This window comes from Alosa sapidissima, chromosome 16, assembly GCF_018492685.1.
Source record: "Alosa sapidissima isolate fAloSap1 chromosome 16, fAloSap1.pri, whole genome shotgun sequence".
Lineage (NCBI taxonomy): Eukaryota > Metazoa > Chordata > Actinopteri > Clupeiformes > Clupeidae > Alosa > Alosa sapidissima.
Genome location: NC_055972.1, coordinates 32,250,627 through 32,273,490, shown reverse-complemented (window position 1 = coordinate 32,273,490; position 22,864 = coordinate 32,250,627). Strand labels below are relative to the sequence as shown.

Genomic DNA, 22,864 nt, shown 5'->3' with positions numbered 1-22,864 from the left:
ATGCATGACTGAGCAGGACTGTGCATTACCCTTTTTTGTCAGATCATGGATCATTTCAGGTGTGCAATAACTTTAAAAGGAGTTTTCATATGTTAGGGTGGTGTGGGCGATTACTATTTAAATGTTAAAACCGAATTGTCCACTGAAATCAGAACTTAAACAAACCCTGAATTCATAATGGTGGGTGGGTATAAATTGGGTACAAATTGTAACCCAAATTATTAATTGCACAAAAAGATAAAAAATAAATAAAAAAATAAAAATAGATTAGATTCCCCATGCAAACTTTGAAATGAACAAACTGAACAAAAATGTTGGTAGTGTTGCATAGGTTATTGATATTAAATTTGAAAATACAGTTGCTTAATATATAAAGACGTATAGGCCTGCACAATATTGATAATTTAAAAGTAAAAATCACATAGGCCTATTATTTAGGAGGACTACCCTCGCAAAAAAGGGATGAGGGTATGTTTGTTTTAAATGAGTAGCCCTCCATATGATTTCGGGTCTTCAGGTAGCCCTCATTCCCAAAAAGGTTGGAGACCCCTGGTCTACATTAACTATTTATTGGTTAAATCCAACCTTTAAACACACCAATATTCTTTGTGAATGAACCAGGTATCGTAAATTAATAAATGTTATTCCTTAAAATACAGGGGGCATAAGTAAGGAACCCCCCATGTTAAAATCCCATAGAGGCAGGCAGATTTTTATTTTTAAAGGCCAGTTATTGAATGGACTCAGGATACTATGCATCCTGATAAAATTCCCTTGGCCTTTGTAATTAAAAGATAGATAGATAGCCCATCACATACCCTTCACCATACCTAGATATATCATGGTTTTATTTCAGTTAGCTAATAGCTGGTTTGATTTGCATGCTACAGATTCTATTAATTGCAAAAGAAATGTTGACTGGCAAGTTATTCATGACTGCAGATGCTGACTTGCCTATTTCTCGATCCCTCGACCGCAGCAACGCTACTTCCTAGTTTACCTGGGTTACAAGAATGCCCTTTCACTCCTGTTACAATATGTTGTAATTTATAGCAGGTTAAACAAAAGTGAGAACATATTATGGGGCAAAATATACTTACCATTTTGGTACGCTGTTTGTTCAGCAATTTGATCGGATGGTCTAGCGTAGTCTTCCAATTTTTTAAGAAGCTGCCGGCCTCTTTTCAGTGGAATTAAGCTGGAACCAGTTTAAACCAGTGGCAATAACGTTAGCTTCGTCATCTTGACTGACATCCCAAAGACATTTTAAAATTCCGTGCATTTTGGCTACAGCATGGCTTAACACCATTCAAAACATACAGACTAAAGCTGTATAAGGCAAAGTAAGCTAGCACTAGCAACGTTAAATTGTCTAACGTTAGCTTTATGTGGCACAGCCAGTGATGTAACTTACAAGTAGCTAACATTAACTAGCTAGCTAACTTTATGTGCTGCTTCGTCAGGTTGTTCAATGATATATTGAGTCTAAAAATATGCAAGAACGTTAGCAAATTACCAAAATGTTAATGTACCTTCTCTGAGTTTTCGTGGTGGCAAGTTCTGCACAATCCTTCATACCCACACACCTTTTCACTTGGTTTCACTGGGCGCCAAATCTAGACTGCATTTTCTGGAGTTTTCCGCACGCGAGTTTATCTCGTCCGACCATCATAGACCTCGATCATCATAGACCTCGAACTTGATTTCTCTAACTTGCTAACAAGTCGCAAGTTAGCTCTGGGGTAGCAAAAAGCAAATTGTGCCGCCTTCACGTACCATTGATTATAATATCTACTCGAAGGTTGAAGACAAAAGTGCGTTCAGGAAAACGTCTGCGTCTCCGATTTCGTCGTCTCCCTGCGGGAGAATTTAACAGGTGATCTCCTTATATGGGCATAGATGGTAGCTTTTTTGTAGGCGAACTTCAGACGTCTGTCAGAGCATCGTCATATGTGGTGGTCACATCACATGGTTAGGCCTAGCCTACTGTTTGCAAATGTGAACTTGTGTGCAATTTGTGCAATTAAAACAAATAAGCCAATGAAAATCATTTGAGAATTGTTGTACAACAGCTAGAGCTCTTACAGATCAGTCTAATTTATAAAACAAATAGGTCTGGATGAGCATTACATTAGTTCACTTAGAGAGCTCTCTGATGGATAAGCCTGAGTAAAATATGAGATATATAAATTGAGCAAGTCTGAGTATTGTATAAGCCTTTGCTGAGATCTCTTTTGTAAATCAAAAAAGGACTAAACTGAGATGACTAGAATGAGAACGGTTCAAGCTTGTGAAGAGATCTCTTTTACAGAACTGATGGAGCCTAATCTGAGATTTACCAAAAAGATCTGAAATGAGAATTGCATGAGTTTACAGAGAGAGCTCTCTGGTGGATCAGCCTGAGTAAAATATGAGATGTATAAATTAGACAACACTGAGCATTATTTAAAATATTGATGAGATCTCATTTGTATATTAAAGGGAGTCTACACTGAGATAAATTAACTCTTTTGCTCCAGAGACAAACCTGAGAAGCGGGAGACAAAAGCAATAATCTCATTTTTATATCACTGTGATCTCATTATTGTCTAGGAGAAACAATTGAGAAAGAGAGGAGCTCTCATTTTAACATTTTCTTTCCTCTGGGAAATCATTTTAAATTCTGTAGGCTTAAGAAAAGTACCGAATATTGATCCTTCATTTAGGCTACATTTCCAGTATTGGCATTACGGAGTTTGTCCACCAGATGGTGCAGCGTCTAGCTGCAAGACACGCATGCATTACTTGACTTTGTTGCACTTCACTGTGACCTCCTACAATGACAACGCAATGGTAGCTTACGCTTTCACCGCTTTGTGGCTTGTGACAGCACTGTAATTGTCTCTTTCAACTGTCATCCCATTCTTTTCTGACCATACTAACAGGAGCTAAATTAGTTAGCCACAATGCTAACATTCGCTAATGCGACAGCAGGGCATAGATAGGCTACATGTCTACGATGCATCCTAAACACCGGGCTGGGACACTTCTGCTTGCTAAATAGGTTTTTCTGCTGTTCTGACTCGCTCACAGTCCTTGGTGGCCCTGTCAGTGCTTTGTAAAATGTTGCATTAAGACCACAAAAAGTCTACAGGAAATAAATGTGAGTATCTGAGCTAACGTTCATTCCCAAACACCCACTAGACTACTCCCTAGTTTCAGTGTTCAATTTCTTGCATTTCAACAAAGGTGTTTCAAGTAAGGAAGAGCATGGTTTAGGCTACAAACGCTAAAAGTAAAGTAAAGTAACTGAAGTGACATACAATGTTTTGCTTGCATAAAGGGATAGAGTCATTAAGTATAAACTGCTCACAATGTCGATAATGGCAATGTAGTTATTACAGAACAAAGACCTCTTTTATTGGGGGCCAAGCAGCGAAGCACCTTTTGTACCTTTTCCTAATATTATTCTTCTCCAATGGAAGTCTATGGCAGCCCATACTGTACATCCACACGCATGCGCGCACACCATAGACTGGCGCACACACACATCCACACGCACAGACACACACTCACACGCACACGTGCCAGTATTGGTAGTTTGTAGTTTGTAACAAAATAGTTTTTGATGTATGTGTGCCCACCTGTGGCTGTAGGCTATTGGAGCCACTCACTTGGGGGCACTGTGCTAAGCTAGGCTAGCGGTGGGAGTGTCAGACAGAGGTACTGCCATAGATATATATCTATGGGTACTGCAGGCACAATGACAAAAAGCGTATGTATCGACTTCTTAAAGGTCTCATTCCCTGACAAACCGTTTAATACTTGTTACTTTCGAAATACTATAGCTCACTCCAAGTTGCATATGCATGCTGCATGTGAAAATGATCTTCTACCCCCATTGCCCGCATTAGCCAATGAAAGAAAATACACGGAAAAACAAGCGAATCAGAAAGAGCCCTTCCCAATGACGCCGAAGGGAAACTGATTATTCATGGCCTCGCCCACCTTGGCTTGTGACCACCTACAGGAAGACTGGAAGATTTTGCGGCTAGGGGATTGTCTCTCTGCGCTAGTAGGAGCTAACAGCAAGTTGCTAACATGGCGGAAAAAAATCATGCCTGTGTTATTTGTGGCAATAACACATCAATGTTGCATGTCTTGCCTTAGAAACATGAGTTGAGGAAGAAATGGTTCAGATTTATCGTTGGAACACCACCACCGAAGTAGCAACATTAGTTCTTTGTTCCAATCATTTTGACCACACTCACTGCCTACAGTTAGAAAGTGGTTTTGCATCGATGTTCTGAAAACCTGGTTCTGTACCGTCATGACGATCGACCACCAGCTCACAGGCTGTAAGTACAAACAAACTTTTCCACCTAACATCTGTTACAAAATAGCATGTTCATATTCTACACGATAGCATGCATGAAAAGGGTACAAGCTAGGCTTAGGCTTACAGGAAGCTACACCAGGCACGTACTGTAACTGAAGTGTTCTGTTCGCGACGTGTAAAATCAGAGAATGTCTAATAGGAAGGGCTCTGGTAAAATCCATTAGAGGAATGGTCTATTTTCCCGAACGTAGCCTACAGGCCACTAACACGCCAGGTGTAGCTACTTCCATTGATTAGGCCTATTGGAAGCTAATTGTTGCAGTACATAACGCGAACGGAATGCTTCAGTTACGTGCCTGGTGTAGCTACACTCATAAGAAACTGACCACACTACCCAGAGATTTAGCTTGTTGAACCTATAATCTTCTAACCTAAGCGTTAAACCACAAATAATTGATGTCTTCTTGCCATTATTACATTGACCTTTGTAGGCCTACAATGATGTTTTGTTTGATTACTTGCTGTTTACTTAGTGTTTTGTATGTCTTCCAGAGCACATCCTGATGTCAGGCTACACAGCTTTCTAGCCTACATTAGGTCATCACGTTAGAAGCAAAGGTTTGTGATCTAACTTTTATTGTTGTGCTAGTTAGTTTCTAGAAGTCTTTTTCTAGTAGGCTAATACAGGTTCTTATGTGCTCATCAATGTTTGGGAAAGTCAATTCATGGGTTTCTTCAGGTCACTTTCCACAGGTGTATAAAATCAAGCACCTCGATTATGAATGCAGACTGCATGGTGCTTGATTAATACACCTGTGTAAATGGACCAGATGAAACCCATGAATTGCATAACAGATAGAATTGATATTACCGAATGTCTTCTTGTGGGTGTGCTACTTAGTACATCATACACCTTACCACAGTCACTAAAATATTTTTGTTTCCATTGTGCCAGTACAGTTTTCTGTGAGATAGTGAATGTCCTGTGTACTATTAGTATCTTGTAACTTGACAGTAATACACATTTATTTACTTTAGGTATCCAAACAGAATACTTCATGAAAAGTATGAGTATTGATACAAGCACTTCGAAAACACCATGGGCATGGGGGGCCTGCTACCTCTACTGCCATCAAGCCTGTTCATCCAAGGCCAGCTAGAAGACCTCGGGTTGATCAAGAGGAGGAGGATGAAATCGACATCTCCACAATAACACCCGATGGCTCCACCTATGGCCCAGCGCAATCAAAGAGCAATGTAATAGAATCATCACAGCCAACGAATGTGTTTTGTGTGTTGTCCCTTTGGATCCCCAGGACAATACAAGCCGAAACAACAACTCAGACCTTTTTCCCTAAATAATCCCAGCACCATCTTACAAAGGATCTGTAGGCCAGATGTCTGCATCGTCTGGCAAAAAGAGGACATTGTTAATTCTGTGCATAGTTTGGATGTTCTTGTTTTGTGTTTGCATTATTTTAATAGACTGCAATATTACTATTTGTCAGTGTTTCACAGACCACCTAGCAAAAAAAAACAGTAGACCTACTTCAACAGTATATTACACAATAGGCCTTCTCACTGAACCACCTTGCTTATTGTCTTTGCACCTTGCTTATGGTGTCAGAGGATTCATATGATTTAAACTGGCATAGGTTACATCAGTGTTGCAGAACTGTTTGGATTTACATACAAGTTGGTTCAATATTGCAAACAACTCATCTATTATATTTTACCATATTTACTTGTGGAACACTTGAGATAGCTTGCGGACCACACTTTGAGTACCACTGCTGTATTTAAATATAATAAAGTTATTTATTGAAAATTGACCTGTTTTGTATATTTGTTTTTTGGAGTTTCATCAGTTTTTGTCCCTTTTAAGCTAAAGGTTTATCTTACCTTTCATATCTTCTGTCTCACAGAGGGCCATAGTCGTCATAGTCGAATGTTTAGTGCATTTTGAAGGGAGTACATTATGCTAAGGCAGACTGGTTCTAATCCTGGGTACAGGGTCATACAGACAACAGGGGTACTAGTGTTGCCCATTTTTCTAACCACATGAGCAATCCCCTTAAGAAAAAGTAGTATAGGAATCTTATTTGGGACAAAATATTATAGTAATCTTATAGGAATAATTATTATAGGAATAATTGGGACATACTGTAGAAGTACTACTAATAACTCTATAATATCCTGTAACCGCTATAGTTTAATTGTTTACCCTATTCTCTAATTCAGCCATTTGTTGAAGTGGGCAAATCATTCAAACTCTTGCGTATGCAAATTCACTGCTTGGACCGCGATGGCTGTTTGAAGAAGTTTCTTCATTCAGTAGCTACTTTCCCTGGGTAGATACATAGATAGATATATCAAGTTCAAGTAGCCTAGTTTTATTGTCATGTACTTATAAAATTAAAAATTAATGAAAAAGTAATGAAATTATTAAACTCAAGAGCCAGCTCAACTTAAAAGAGTAAATTAAAAGCAGTAATTAAGGTGTATTTTGTGTGTGTGTGGGGGGGGGTGATGAAAAAGGGAATAATGAAATGGTGTGTGTGGGGAGGGGGTATGTTGTTGTGTGTATGTGTGTGGGGAGGGGGTATGTTGTTGCGCTTGGGTGGGGGTTCTGAGGTTTGAGGTTGATTAGCTTTGGGGAAGAGAATTACAGTTCAGCATGCTGGTGGCTTGTGGAGAAGAGTCTCTGTATCTGCTGTCGGCATACTCTTGTACCTAGCCTACTTTATTCATCCTCAGAGGGAAATTACAATGTTCCAGCAGCACAGACAAACACAGCATTCACAGATACATACATACATACATTATTCAAAAAATATTATTTCTCTCTCTCTGCTCAGGGGGGACTCATTAAGTGCTATTGCAGTGGATAAAAGAAGTATTTCTGTAGGCTATCTGTCCTTATTACAGCTTAGTTGGCGTAGCCTCCAACTGAAAATACTTTTTTGTTTGACCAGTAAGTTGTGTAGCCTAGTGGATGTGAGGTATTGTCCAATATATTTGACAGTTTGTACAGCATCCTTCTGTAATTCCCCTTTATTACACATATTTATAATTCTGTACACTGCCCTGTATCGGTCTGATTATATCGGCAGCTACTTGATACACTGTTAGCGATGAATTGCCTATAAACGTTCCGTTACTTTAACTTCTGTTTGTAGGACGCCGGAAATACAGGGTCGTGTATCAGTGCACATGAAACATTAAATTGGCACTTTGGCTACCTGTGATGGATGCACAAAACAAAAAGTTATAAAGAGTTGTTTAGGAAGCAGGGCCATCTTACAATTTGACCTGCGTAATAATGCCCCTTCACTTCACGTCACTAGCGTGCACTAGCACAAGTGTTGGGCTAGCATGCACTTGAAAGGACCTCAGATCGAAGATCTCCGCTGCGCTCTAAAATCGTTGCTTTATACACACCTGGCAAGTGGCCACCTGCAGTCCTTGTAAAATCTTCGTATATTCTTGGCTAGAAATTTCTGTAGTAGGCACAATGCCTGTCAACACATTAGTGACTGTGCGATATGGACCATATGATTCGTGTGGCATTGTGGATCACAGGACATTGCGTCTCCAGGGCCTCCAAGGTAACTACAAGCGCCATACTAACCGATTTCACTTCCGCTCTCCCAGCCTCCGGCAATTCATTATTGTTACGCGGATCCATGGACATAGCCTTGGTGAAATGCATAAACAATTATGTTTCTTACTCCTTATCAACAACAGCTACACTACATGACAACGGCCATAGATGTGTCCTTCATAAATCGCTGGACTGGAACAAGGTGGAGCTTATTGTCAATGGAGAATGCGTTTACGTGTGCAACATAAAAGACCTAGAATTTGGTAATGTGCATTTTATTACACTTAACAAAGCAGCTTTTTGATTATATTTCATTCAAAATGTGCCACTGATGTGTGTGTGTGTGTGTGTGTGTGTGTGTGTGTGTGTGTGTGTCTAGGTGGTGATGGACGACTTGACCACCTGTGTGAGGCAGCAGCAACAGCCGTCAAGAATTCTTATTAAACCAGTGACAGTCAATTTATGTTTTGGTCTTTATACTGCAAAGGACAAAATGCTGCATGTACTCTACACACCACTTTAATACTTACAAATGTAACACAATGCTACAAAATTGCATAATGTCAACAGTATGTAGAGGTTGGTGCATCATCAATATAATTTCAAGATCTACAAATAAAGTTCCTATAAAAGATAGAGTTCATTCTAATAGATGGATATCACCAGGGTACTTTATACATTCATTTGCAACTCGTGAGACATTAACCTTAACTGTAATGCATTATGAATACATTCAAGCTAAACTCCAGACATCTTAAAGCATTACTGTTTCACCTGAATCCCTCTGAATGTTTGAGAGACCATTGAGCAGACATCAAACACAGACAAGTGGAACACCTTAATGATATAAGGATGTAGCTTATGTACCTATACTAAAATGTAACTTATGTTTACTGATTTTAAAGTCTGTTAATAGCTAATTATAGCATACTAATGCAAAACATTTTCCAGTAATTTCATATGATCTGCATTTCTTCCTCCAGTATTTTCTTCATATAGTCTGTATTTTCTCACCATGGAAAAGACACCTTATGGCTGCTGTGGAGAATATGATCATGTGTCTTTATACCAGCTGTTTGATGTCTTTGGATGAAGTCAAGTGTGACAGTGATGTGAAAATATTCCACAGACAGGCTCAACAAATGGACAGGGTATCTAACGCACAGCCGTTTCTTTGGTGCTTATAAATGGTGCATAATCTATTTGCATACAGCTTAGCCTTAGCATATCCATTATGTTTGCATATTCATTCCATTCCAGGTTATATGCATACATGTTAGGATTGTGTTAGTTAATGGTTGGTTTGCATACTTTATTGTACATTGAGTGAAAGAGTTACCCAAAGTTCAAGAGCGGCTAAAAATGTTAGATGATGTTGATTGTTGAGTCTACATTGTGCGTTGATGCTGATATGTGCTCAGGGTATTAAAAACTCCTGCCCTTAAAAGCCTTCAGGTTAAACGCGGTATCCATGAACCTTTTCAGCTCAGCCAGGTGGGTGACCTTATTACCTGTGGCAGGAGCTGCAGCAGGGTCACGGCCAACATACCTGCGAAACATGAAAAAGGCAAGTTAGTTGTGCTGCTGTTTGTCAGTCTGGTGTAAGAATGCCTTTATACTCCTTTGCAGTCAAGGGCATACACATCAGATAGCCTACCTTCTAGGACATTGTATTCTGGCTAGACTAATCTTCTAAAATCAGCACATACTGTACATTTTACCCATAACACAAACACAATGATAATACTGTGATCTTTAACAGAATGAGAGTGGGTAAATATATTTGAAAGAGGGATATACTCTATCCCAAATGCAATCAGAGATGGCGGAAGACATTGGTTTTAGTTGTACTAACTGGGCTAATGGACCTACACAGACAGTATACTCACCATATTGGCTTCTTGTTTGATAGAACAGTGAGGAAACGTGGCCGGACATAATCATAGTAGCCCATGTTCTTATGCTCCTCTTGGCACCATATTAGCTCCGCTTTTCCGTATTTCTCAACCTCAGCTTTGATGAGGTCAAAAGGGAAAGGAGATATCTAGTGGAAAAAAGTAGCCAACTGAGATCTGCATTCTGAATACAGTTTGTATGTGCTCTGCACCATATTATACACTGAATATAAGTCTACATCCCATGTAGATTCTCCATATTATAAATCGTATTTATCTGACTTTTCAAAGTAAAAAAAAGACTCATGGTGCTAATGACTGATGCAACATGATATTTACCTGTTCAAGTCGAACAATGGCTACATGGCTCTCTAGATTGTGCTTTTTTCTCTCTTTGGCCAATTCATAGTAGACTTTCCCTGTGCAGAAGATCACTCTCTTCACCTCTTCTGGGGTTTGAGAGGCCGGTCCAGCATCTGGAATAATCCTACGGAACTTGGTGCCTGTAAGCAATACATGATGATATCTTAAGTTGGGGTGGCACATTGATATTAGCAAGGGGCAATACTGATATGAAAAGTTCAACAAAAACACATGTGTTCTACCTGAGCTCATGTCATCAAAGCTGGATCTGGCATCAGGGTGCCTTAACAAGGATTTGGGAGTGAAAATAATAAGCTAAAAAAAAGAAAATTCAATAGGTTCAGTTTAAGGCTGCAATATTAACATTAGCAAATATATTCTGATATAACGTTGTGTTAAGTAAATCTCAGACTTATTGCTATGTACACTTGAGACCAAGAAAATACAGTTTTTTAAACAAAGAGCACAGTTGTGAATTCAAGCACATCTGTCACCGCTGAGTTGTTCATGCAACACAAACAATAAGATCCCCTGATGCTACACATTTTAATCAGCACAGGAATAGACTCTCATGCTCCACAAAGCACTGTATTTATCTCCAACTAGGGATCACTTTAGACAGTTACTGTTGCAGAAAGCAAAGTAAGTTAAAACGTTTAAAGTGTGGGGTACAATTAAGTGTAACGTTTGTATTCTAAATACAAAGATGGCAGAATTGACAACGACAATATCAGCACTTATACATCAAAGGACAATGTCTTTCCAAAAAGACAACTTTTAGAATGAAAAATAACAGCTTACTGGTTTTCTAAATGGTAACAGAATCTGCCTCCTTAGCACATGAAAGTAATTGGCAGGTGTTGAACAATTGACCACTATCCAATTACAGTCATAAAGCTGCTGTACCTCAAAGTCTCCAGTGATTTCCTGAAAAAAGAAAAAGGTTTATAAAAAATCCAGCTCCAATGAATTATAAGCAAACACACAACATACTGGTTAGGGGTGTAAGAAAATATCAATACACTTGAGTATGACGATACTATGTTTTGTGAAACTGTTTCTGTTTGAACTGTTTGAAACTGTATCAGAAAAAAATGTATTGATGTTAATTCCTTTACTCAATAAGTTCACAATAAATATAGCACTATAAACTCCAAGAAAAAACAGTTACTCTTGGTTACTTTGGTTTCCTAACCAATTCTCCTTCAAAAGGTGCAACAAGGGACATAACTGAGGCATGGAGATGGCCTTCAAACATGGCAATCATACTCCATCAGCATTTAACCATGGCTATAGCACTGTAGCACAATTCTTTGGGTGGCGGAAGGGTTGCATCTGATCAATAACCTATTTGGAGATGAGACCCTGGGGGTGCAGTGATGATGCAGGCTGGTGTTTAGTCTCGGCTGTGGCTCACTCCCCATGAGCAGGCTAGCATAATGCTTTGCCCTTGGGACTGACATCCTGCTGAGCACTGGACTGGGAGTTGCTAATCAGGAACACTCTGAACACTGGGCCCAAATGGATAATCAAGGGTCCTGAAGTGCTTACAGACCAGAATACAGGCAGTCAGTCTTAGGCAAAGGAGGTGGGGAATGACACTTACAGGGTAGCGGTCGGGGTCATCCTTGCTCATCTGTAGAAAGCGCTCAGGCCGTGCTGATGAGTGCTCTGGGCCCTAATGATTAGTATGGACACAGAAACGCTGATGAAGGCAGGACTATGCATACATACTGTACAAACACACTCCACATACAAAAATATACCTGCCTGACGACAGCTCAAAATGATATACGCAGAAAGGAAATATGACCACAAAGATACTGGTCAATGTCCCTTGTCTGAGAAGGACTAGTGCTGATTGTCAATGCAACTTACCATACCCTCCATGCCATGGGGCAACAACAGCACTATGCCATTGTGACGGACCCATTTGGCTTGACCAGGGCTGATGAACTGGTCTATGATGCATTGGGCTGTGTTGTAAAAATCCCCAAACTGAGCCTCCCAGCACACCAATGCATTAGGACTCGCCATAGCAAATCCAAGTTCAAAGCCTGACATGAAGACCACAACATAAAATGACACAAGGTAATGTAACAGCCTTTAACTGTCAATCAACAGTTAATAGCCTAAAAAACATCAGGAGGTATTACAAGATAGTATATCACTAATCCTTTAAACGGATGGAAATGTAAGTGATTCTACTCTCCAGTGCCCTTACCAAGTACTCCATACTCAGATAGGGAACTGTTGCACACAGTGTAAGGGGCCTGGTTTTGCCATAGATGGTTCATTGGGACACATATACGCTTATCAACTTCCTGATCATGGAGAACATGATGACGGTGACTGCAAAGACAAGAGAACACCACCTTCAGGTAATTAATCTCTCTTGGTCACACCATCCCGCTGATGAATGGTACCTGGAAATCTTATTTCTTCTAAAACAGACATACCCAAAAGAGCTATTCAATTGAGATGTGTAAGACAGAACAGATACAAAATAACTGCTGATATTCAGAAAGTTGTAGAAGAAACTCATTATCATAACAGGGTTCCTATTTGTACATAGACAGTACATATGATTCACAGCTATCTGTATTGGTTGTACAGTCGTTTGACTGAGGCAGAGTATATCACATAGGGTTTAACTGAGACAGAGTGTATCACATAGCTGAAGATGGTTGGGGGTAGGGGAATCTTTTCCTACAGTTCCTTCCTCGCGTTCGTTCCCAAGGGAGGGTGGGGGTGGGGGAACAGACAGATATTCTTCTTGCTCTTCAGTTTCGATCAGCACATGGGAGAAGGGGCAGAAACTGAAGTGTATTAGGAGCAAAAGATTTTAACAAGCTTTGCCAGGCCTCTCAAATGGGATGTGTGGCTCACACATCTGAAGTGGCACGATGAGACAATCATTTAAAGTCTCCTTAACATCACAGTAATGATGTCCTGTGCACACACGCTCACGTGGCATGTACTTGGCTGCCACTGGATAGCGATCACAACTCACATCAGAGACAGGGTGGAACTAGATGTCAGTAGCAAATAGTATAAACTGACAGATTATGTAAACAGTTTTAAACTGGGGGTGAATCTATGTTAACTGTAAGAAGTGAGGCTATTGTCATATCAGGTGTTACTTGATTTAATGAACATGTCAGGGGGAAATATGAAGTTACTGCTTTCTTTTAATTTACAGTCCACTGTAATGTCTGCCTTAAGACAGTCGAAAAGGCAATCATTTTTAATAACTAAATTAAAAGAATTTGTTTTGGCCATGTTCAATTAGCCACAGTCTTTCTGGTATTACATTTGTCATGTGTTATGATACTGTATGTCCCTAAGAATTAAATGTGAAAACCGAGAAGGGGCTGCTGGTAAACAGAGCCCTCTTCCCCAAACCTAGACTTCATCAATCAAGGGACATAAACACAGGACACAGCACATTCCCAAATCCAGATGACTGAATCAGTTACGCTCAGTCATTAACTCCCTAAGTAACGAGCAGGACTAGCAGACTGAAGCGTCCCAATATGTTCACTCCCAGGGTCTCTTAGTGGAGGAGACATGCAAAAGCAAAACAGCGACAGATACGTGGATGCTGTGCTGACAGCAAACATAAATTCACAAGCTGATGGGACAGCAGACTTTTCCAGTCTAATTTCCTCTCTGTAATCATACAGTCATACAAGGGTGCTTATTTTACCTGAACCAACTATTAGTTCTTTTAACACCTACATTCAAATGATAACGGTAGAAGAGAGAACCAGAACTAACTAAATGCATTAATCAAAATGAACTTCTGCTTATTCTCTTAACAGAACATCTCTTCATGAGAGACGACAGGACTAAGATCCTATGACTAGCTATGGGTATGTGTCAGCCAGGAAGAGAGCCAACAAACGGCCTTCCCGTCAGACAGCACGGTGACAGCACCATAAGGGCACTGTCTCTCCCTCAGCAGACCGTCTGAGGAGCAGCCGACATCGCCCATTATTCCCAAACCAGACAGATGTGTTTCTTATGAAGGCAAAGTGCAAAACAGCCAAAGGCATTTAAGCACAGTCGTAACAGAATTGGAACATAGTGCTATGGTAGTTGACTTATGTACCACACACACACACACACACACACACACACGGGGCTCACCTGAAAGTACCTCTCTCGACATCCTGGCCACTGAGTCGGACATGGATGCCATCCTTGAGCAGTGAACCAAAGGCCATGTACTCCCCCAGTGCCCAGTCCACTTGGCGCTTCTGCACCATGTCCGCCCTGCCACGCAGGATACGGGACACCCCTGAGACCGTCGCAAGCAAACACACCCACAAACAAACACAAAACCACTTGTCAATGGACATCTTATCTGCACAAAAATGAAAGTACTCTTCTGATGGTTCTCATGTTGAGAGCTCACTGGCAGTCAGGTTGATTATTGAATGTTGCCACTGACTGACTGAAGGGAAAAGAGAAATACAGGGAATTTAAAGGAGTTTCCGATTCACTGGGGACAGATGACATATAAGCAAGTATTTGATTCTGCTATGAATTTCACTTCATCGATGCAGCTAATTTAGTCTACTCCTAGCCATATTGCAAATTCAGATGGAGGAGTTAAAGATCTAAGAAAGGGCTCTTAATATGTTTATATAAAAGTAATATACCTTTCTTCTCACTGAACCCAAGGACCTACCAGGGTGAATGAAAAAATCCTCAAGTGGCACAGAGCTTGCTGTCTGGCCAATGTGCTGCAAAACCTCCTCCCCTAAACCTGTAGCAGGGCAGCTCATGCTGCGGGGCTCCCCCTCGGCCGTGAAGAAATCTGCAAAGGAGTAAATAAACAAATAAGTCTGCATACTTCACTTAATGTCTGTTGGATTTAAAATATACCGGTAATACTTATTAATATAACTCATTATTTCTTTCTATTTAAAACTGTGACAGTACAGTAGGTGTGCTTGTTGCTTTCTAGTACCAGGCCATGGAGAATCCAGCCAGTGGCGAATATGCAGAATCTTCTCATCTTTGGAGCTTGTGTAAGCCTCTTCACAGATCTTGTCATATTTGGCGACTTCCTCCTGCAAACAATTAAGAAATTAACCTCCTAGGCCATTTACAAGAATGACACAGTGAACAATATCGTAATAAGAGAGAAGAATGAAATGCCTTTCCTGAGTACTAACAACAATTTTATTCTATGCCTCTAGGCTTTAGAGAGAGGGAGAAGAGGGAGAAAGGGGAAACAACCATTGTCTCAGGTTCAAATTATTTTTTTCTAGTGAAATCTCCCTGAGCTTCTGAAAAAGTGACAGGAGGCAACAGTGAATAAAGAACACTGTCAGGCCATTGAGACAGAGTATGAGTGGTGTGCTCAAGAGGAATAGTCATGCCTGGCATTCCGGCCATTCAGCATGAGGTCTGGAAAGGGACGGATCATTCAATAATACCCTGGGTCAATGGGTGGAGCAAGATACAAATGTTGTTTTTTGTAAAATAAAGTCTCACATCAGAAAACAATCTCCATCAAGTCTCAGGAAGCATTATATGAAGCAGAATCAAAAGCATTACTCCTTTATGCCCTGAAGCACAGCTCAAGAAAAAAACCTACCACAGCAGAAGGACATAACCAAGGCAGCCTGAACAGATGCACTACAACTGCTCAACACTTAGTTTCTGTACCACATCACATAACATGACACCAGAGGTGCATTCACATTTGCAAACATAGGCGAACGTTTGCAAACAGGTTTCTGTTTGCCTTGAGTTTTTGGTGAACATTTGCAAACACTCGCAAACAGTCTGAGGAGGTAGTTTTTCTCGAACATACAGTGGAACTGGACGTGAGCTTGACGAAGGTAACAATACAATTACCGTTACAAAACACCAAATCGTTCAAATTTAACCGTGTTCAGAGAAAAACATGTTCACCACAAACGTTCGCCAATGTTTGATGAATTTGAACGCACCTCTGCTTTGTGGTTCAATGATATTTATGTGTAGTATGAACAAATTCTGGCCTTCTAGGAAATAACTGAACAGATATACTGACTTTAATGGGAGAAGAATCCAGACCAAACCTCAAACTCCTGCAGTGTCACCACCCCTTCAGAAATGAGTTTGTCAGAGTATTTCTTCAGAACATGTTGCTGCCGACGGATCTGCTTGTACATAAGAGGTTGTGTGAACATTGGCTCATCCATTTCATTGTGACCAAAGCGTCTGTAACACACCTATACAAAGAAGACAAACAGCCACATCAGTATTTACAACCAATGAACCATTTCATATAGATGCTGTTCAATAACAAACATTGAGGAAAACATTAAATTAAACATTAAAGGTAAACATCAGCTTAATAGTAAAGGTATTTGCTGTTAGAAAAAATGACCACCTACCAAATCTATGACAACATCCTTATTGAATGTGCTCCTCCATTCAGCTGCCACCCTACACACATACATCACGGCTTCAGGGTCATCTGCATTCACATGGAAAATGGGTGCATTGACGACACGAGCCACGTCTGTAGGATAGGGTGATGAACGTGCCATTCTGGGGTCTGTAGTGAAGCCAATCTGTGATAACCAAAAGCAATAATTTGACATACAACACTGTGATCAGGAGGTCAATCTCTGCCACTCAATCACTGCCATTAACAACTTAACAACTAACAATTACTCATTGGACTTCATGGTCAGCGTGGTGAAGGTCTTATACCTGGTTATTGACCACTACGTGTATGGTTCCGTGAGTGGTGTACGAAGGAAGTTCACTGAGGTGGAATGTCTCGTACACAACACCCTGGCCAGCAAAAGCTGCATCACCATGTATTAGGATGGACATTACCTACAAAAATGTTGTGAAAAACATGAATCATAGCATTGTGGTTACAAATATAACAGTATGATAGTATACAGATTCAAGACATTATTTTAATCAAGAGGTTTTAGAGTCACTTAACATGTAATATGTTATCTAAAACGCTACTGAGCTCCTTTCAAGTACACTGTCTAAGTTCCCAACTCATCTTACAGTAGTACTAGAAAGTTGAACTGAGGAGAAACTTCAAATATACCAGAGAGAACAAGAGCTACGGCTGACCTCTCTAGCATTTTAGATCATAATTAATGGACAAAATACCAATATCCAGTATAATACACACCTTAATTACCAGCAGCATATAAAGGAGAAGACAAATCAGTTGAGCATCAAGCAGCCCTGTTGCAGTGACATACCTTTTTGCCCTCTGTGTCTCCAGAGTAGAACTGCTCTGCTTTGGTCTTGCCCTGTACCACTGGGTCCACAGCCTCCAGGTGAGAGGGGTTGGCCATTAGAGACAGTGTGATATTCTTGTCTGTCTCACGGTTGATACGCTCATGGTACATGCCAAGGTGGTACTTCACATCCCCTGAGCCCTGAAACAGATAATAATGGGCTTAATGTGGGACAGCTTTGAAATATTTAATGGGAACAATTTGTAGGTTGCTACAATTACTGCAATATATCGGGCAGTACCTCATCAGCAGCCTCAAGTTTAGGATCAAACTGGCAAAAGATCTGATCCAAGTCTTTACGCACAACATTGGCCAAGACATTAAGTCGACCCCTGTCAGTGAAAAGTTGACATTTGATATTGGACCAATGAAATCAACTGTTCAAGATGGTAAAGACAAAGGCAGAAGTTGAGAGTACTGTACCGGTGGGGCATGCCCATAATCACTGTGTCAATACCAGCCTCACTTGACTTATCAATCATCATCTTCAGAGCAGGTATGAGAACTTCACAGCCTTCCAAACCAAAGCGCTTCTCTGAGGACCATTTTCGAGCAAGGAAGTCTTCAAAACTGTGAAGTAGAGATGGTGCAACCAATAACATTAATATGCCACAAGGGGCAATCACCCTCAAAGTCATATACATTCATGAAATGCCCCGGGTGTCCAAAAAATCAAAGTCTGACCGTGTAGATCTGACCAGCCGGGCCAGAAGAGTTCTCTTCTCAGAGTTAGTGAACCGCATAACTCCTGGCATTTCAAACTTTTGCCGGATCCACTGACACTGCTCCACATTATTGATGAACATGTACTCTACTCCAATATGACCACAGTAAGCTGTCTAAATGTTGAAGAAAAAACAAGACAGTAAAAATCTCAGATTTATTAAGCATAAGCTAAAATGCTGTACAACAATAACCAATAGGACAGATTTCCCAGAAAATATTTGTTGATCAATAATGTTGTGGAAAGTAAATACAATGTGTACAATACAACTTTAGTAAGTCACTAGTTTTTTATCTACTAACTCTTAGAAAATAAATGGATCCTTATGTAGGCCACAGGCCTCACACACAGACACTGCCACAATCATGTTTCTCTTTTCAATGACTAAATGCCTGGTTCAGTTTCTTACCTTCTGTAAACAGTACATTTTGCACTCACCTCTAACCTACGGATGATCTCCCGGAGTGGTAGTGTTGTCTCACCGCCCCCAATAAATGTTGTTGAAGGCAACTGGAAAGTCTTGTCCAGATCGGACTCCTCAAGACCATAAATCCCTGAGGCACACAACCAAAACAATTGGGATTCCGTTGTCCACAACCGGAGTCAATGACGAACTAACTCATGCAGTTCTAAGTGTTTTTTTTTTTCAACAATTCTCAATTATCAACAATTAAAAGTTATGGTCTTAAGCAGCATTTTACTGGCCAAAATTATACAATCTCAGTGTGCACCGTTAGTCTGTGTTTGTTGGATGGAGTTGTTTGAGTTTGACTATTCTAAAGTCAGATTTTTCAATTTCTGTCTGGGCAGTGTGTAGTTGGCAGATTCTAGACTGCACCCAACAACTACCAACCTTAGAATGGTGTTTTTTTGCTGCCATTTGTTGGGACAGTGTAAAGCACTCCTAGCATGATACTGCATGTATAGTGAAATCTGTATAGACTGGATGCCCATGGATGCAGTTTTTAATCTGTTGTGGCTACATATCTTGAGTACACTCCTTTTAGTTTTTGCCTTAGCAAAGTGATATGTCATTGACTGGAGCTAAACAGATGTGGGGCTTGTGGCTCAGATACTATTGACCTGTCATATTTTCTCAACCTGCACTCCATAAATACAGCTCTGTGATTTTCAGATGACAACCTACTGTATGCTGTGCTGTGCAATGGGATTCCCATAGTAGCACTTGTGTTAATCTTATCAATGCCATTGCCAGTATTTCACACTTAGCTTCACTTTATCTACTACAAATAGCTATTGTGTCATTTTTCTTTCAGGTTCATAATGTTGCTAGATATGGAGAAGAAGTTTGTTGTATAAATAGGTGTGCTAGAATTAGGCAGCCCCAGCATCCACAAGGTTGGGAACTGCTTTATATCAACTATATCAAATAGTATTTTTATCTTTGCATTTACATAAGTATAGAAATAATAATAATAATAATAATAAAAAACATTTGCAACAGTCTTACCTAGTTTGTCAATGGTGGTAATTAAATCTGAGGGGACAAAAGAATCTAAGTCAGCCTCAAGAATTCCAAGCGGGTCCAGCTGTGCCGCATGATGACCGCGGACCTATGAAAACAATAATATGGGGTCAGGAAAGTAAGATATACTGTAGCTGACATGATAAAGAGAGAGTAAGTGGGGAGATGATAACCCACACACTGAAAGGCAGCTTTCAACACCAGTGCCAACTGTGGCTTGTTCGCAGTAGCTGCGTGAGATATCCCAACAGGCCAACCATGTTAGCTGGATTCGTAATCATGCCTCTGCCAAGACAGAATTTAATAAATCCCTTAGATAGTTCTCCCCATTCATCAGAGGGAGACAGAAAACATTGCCACCTGTTTTGTTTAAGAAATCTCTTTCATTTCTGAAAAAGAGGGAGGCTTATCCAAGTAGGGTAATGTTAATAGTGCAATTTGCATATCCACAACATGTAGCAAAGTGTATGCTCATCCTAATGATTATGTATACATTGACCCTCATTCATTTCAAACGTGTGTTTGAATGTTATTGCATGTTATTGGTGCATGTGTCCCTATACAGTACCATGTACTAACAGGATTAGTCAGATGCAACTAGAAAACAGAGACACAGTGTACCTGATATGCTCTGATGAGAGTGTGGACAGCCAAGTGGTCCTCCACCACCTTTTGGGACATTGCAGGGGTCTGAGACATCGCTCTGCCCTGTAGTAGAGAGGAAGGGCGTCTAGCCTCTGTTTTCCCTACAGATGTAGAGGCTTGAGCATTACGGAAGTATGCATCCCAGGACTGAGAGAGGAAGAATCAAGCAATAAGAATGGCTTCCACTCAGATTATTCCCAAGATACTTTGAGTCTTAAAACACACTTGAAAGATAGCAGCCATTATATTCTGTATAGTAGGCCTATGTATTCAAATAAACTGTGGGTAGGCTAAGTGAAAGAGGTAAGCACATGTACCTCATGGACATTCTTATGATCCTCCAGCCAAGCATAGTACATTTCCTCCACATAGCTGGAGCTGCATAATGCTAGAGAGGGCTCGACAGCCCCCGAGGAACAGCCACGGCAGGGGTTGTATCTCCCCCCTACCCCTATTCGCCCTCTTAACCAAAAGCTCCCTCCCCTTAGCGCACCAGCCAGTGCCCTGAGCTGACTCATTTCTGGCCACTCTATAACATGAAAGAGAAAGAAGTCAACGTTGTTTGAAAGAAGAATGTTGTTATATAAGCTTGGATATAACATAGACTACTCCTAAAAGAAAATATAGCCCATTTGTAGGCTTAAGTGTCCTATAACAGAGTTGTTCTCTTAAGTATTTTCAGTAATAAAACAAAATTGCTTTATTTGTTAGGAAACAATGGTCCTAACCTCGCCACTTGAGTATTTCAATAATTGGAAGCCTGCTACACATTGTAGCCGTAGGTAGTATACGGTGCTCAATTCCCTGTCAATCTAACTGCAATGAATCACAGGCATTCCTATCATATCATATTTTTTTGCTCACAGAATCCGTCTGGGCGCGTACAGTAGGTGCGTACTAATACAGTAGTGCGCGTACTAATCTAGGCTACTGCATCAGCTTCCCAAAAGGGACTCCCACAACGATAAAAGTGCGCAACGAGCCCAATAGTCACAACAACAAAAAACATAGTAACCTGCGGTTACCCAACTCTGAGAACCGAAACAGTGTTAACGTTACATAAAAACACATAGTTCATCGCTCTAAGTAGACTGTTGGGAAGAAATAAGCTAGAACATAGCGCTGTAAGCTAAGGTATCTAAGCAGCATTATGCATAGCCTATAAGAGCATTCTGGCTCACGCACAGGTTTGTTGGTATAGTGATGTTCCTCGGTTTCTTTCCGATGTCTATATCTTTTCCTTTTTTTAAATTTATTTATAAATCACCGCAGAGGTTAACGCGAGGAAGACCGTCCGTTTCAGCTTCGACCCAGGTGCAGAACATTATTTCTTTATTCTGGGTCGGCTGGTTTTCCAGTTCAGATAATCCCTCAACGCCAAATCCGCATAATCCTCGGTTTGAAGCAGCAAAATACATTCGATGAGCATAGAATCAACTACCCACTAACAAGTCAATCCACACCAGCTAACCAAACATTCATCAAATAAATTGCAGCTTATGAAAGGCCACTGCTGAAGTAGGCTATCCCTCGACGTTATAACAGTACAAGCACCTGATGCAGGTTAGTCAATTTATATGCGGCAGCAGCAGCAGCAGCAGGCTACACAGAACAACTTTACAGTGAATAGCACTTGCTGTACGTCTGCTATGACCACAGGTGACAATTGGGCTATAAAAGAGCCTATACAGCGTGACACAAGGAGTCCAGGCATATCTATTAGGGTATCTGGACAGGACTATCTGATTTTCCTCAGGGAATCTGAATCATAATGTCCATGTTCAACTAAGACAAACACCTAGGCTATCCTGTCATCTCAGGGTGTTTTTATGCTTGAATAAATAGGCTACATTTTTTATTTAACCCTAAAATGTCAGGCCCGGTCATGTACAAATCTGTATAGGTTCCAGTGATTTCCTGAATTTCTGTTACACAAATAACATTTTCTTATTGATCACATGTCCCTGTTGTATCTAACATTGTCTTGTAATCCCCATAAGAAATACAGGGATGGATTACTGCACGGGCCTACTGGGCCCAGGGGCCCAAGGGGTCAGGGGGCCCTGAAGACCAAGCCTTTGCATGGAATCATTGCCTTAATATCAACAAATCAGGATGTAGGCTATGAATGTGATTGAATTTAGTATTGGCCATCCCCAAAATGCACCAGAATACAGGAAATCACATCAAACAAATTACATTTTTTCTGGGGGAGGACACCCAAACCCCCCCTCCCACATATGCGACAATTAGTGGGGGGCCCTTAATACATCTGGGCCCAGGAAGTTCCTAATCCGTCCATGAAGATATATAAGCACTTTTACTAACAAATATGGGATGGAAAGCAGATAATAAATGTCAGGCACTCCTATTGTTATTTATGGTGAATATAGGCCTATACCCCCACACAGTTCATTAAATTAATTTATCAATATTTTCTTAAATGATAATGTTTCTTGTGACAGGACTGACTGGTGACACAATTGAGTTTATGGATTTGTTTGACAGGGAAACTTGGACATTATTAGGAAAGGCACACATCTCTTTATATA

At 40.5% G+C, this 22,864-nt stretch overlaps 2 protein-coding genes across 4 annotated transcripts; one reads left to right on the top strand and one right to left on the bottom strand.

Annotated features, from left to right (window-relative positions):
* Window positions 1-7,655: 7,655 nt before the first annotated feature.
* c16h10orf53 (chromosome 16 C10orf53 homolog) lies at window positions 7,656-8,381 on the top strand. The gene is made up of 3 exons (XM_042066103.1): window positions 7,656-7,926; window positions 8,066-8,185; window positions 8,302-8,381. The coding sequence occupies exons 1-3, from the start codon at window positions 7,833-7,835 to the stop codon at window positions 8,364-8,366; spliced, it is 279 nt and encodes a 92-aa protein (XP_041922037.1). The 5' UTR covers window positions 7,656-7,832; the 3' UTR covers window positions 8,367-8,381.
* Window positions 8,382-9,213: 832 nt separating this feature from the next.
* On the bottom strand, window positions 9,214-22,134 carry ogdhl (oxoglutarate dehydrogenase L). Of its 3 annotated transcripts, none has more exons than XM_042066021.1 (23): window positions 21,580-22,116; window positions 20,630-20,841; window positions 20,289-20,459; window positions 19,653-19,755; window positions 18,620-18,735; window positions 18,142-18,296; window positions 17,881-18,027; window positions 17,699-17,789; window positions 17,419-17,598; window positions 16,901-17,029; window positions 16,579-16,758; window positions 16,261-16,413; window positions 15,159-15,261; window positions 14,877-15,005; window positions 14,333-14,483; window positions 12,405-12,532; window positions 12,059-12,237; window positions 11,787-11,858; window positions 10,982-11,107; window positions 10,423-10,495; window positions 10,157-10,320; window positions 9,812-9,966; window positions 9,214-9,471 (listed from the first exon to the last, which is right to left on the bottom strand). In XM_042066021.1, exons 1-23 carry the CDS (start codon window positions 21,728-21,730, stop codon window positions 9,348-9,350), a joined length of 3,192 nt encoding a protein of 1,063 aa, XP_041921955.1. In that variant the 5' UTR covers window positions 21,731-22,116; the 3' UTR covers window positions 9,214-9,347. The 3 variants fall into 3 exon arrangements, with proteins under 3 accessions (XP_041921955.1, XP_041921956.1, XP_041921957.1); XM_042066022.1 differs by having other exon boundaries at window positions 21,498-21,647; XM_042066023.1 differs by lacking the exons at window positions 9,214-9,471; window positions 9,812-9,966; window positions 10,157-10,320; ... (2 more) ...; window positions 11,787-11,858; window positions 12,059-12,237 and having other exon boundaries at window positions 12,474-12,961; window positions 21,580-22,134.
* Between the last annotated feature and the right edge of the window lie 730 nt (window positions 22,135-22,864).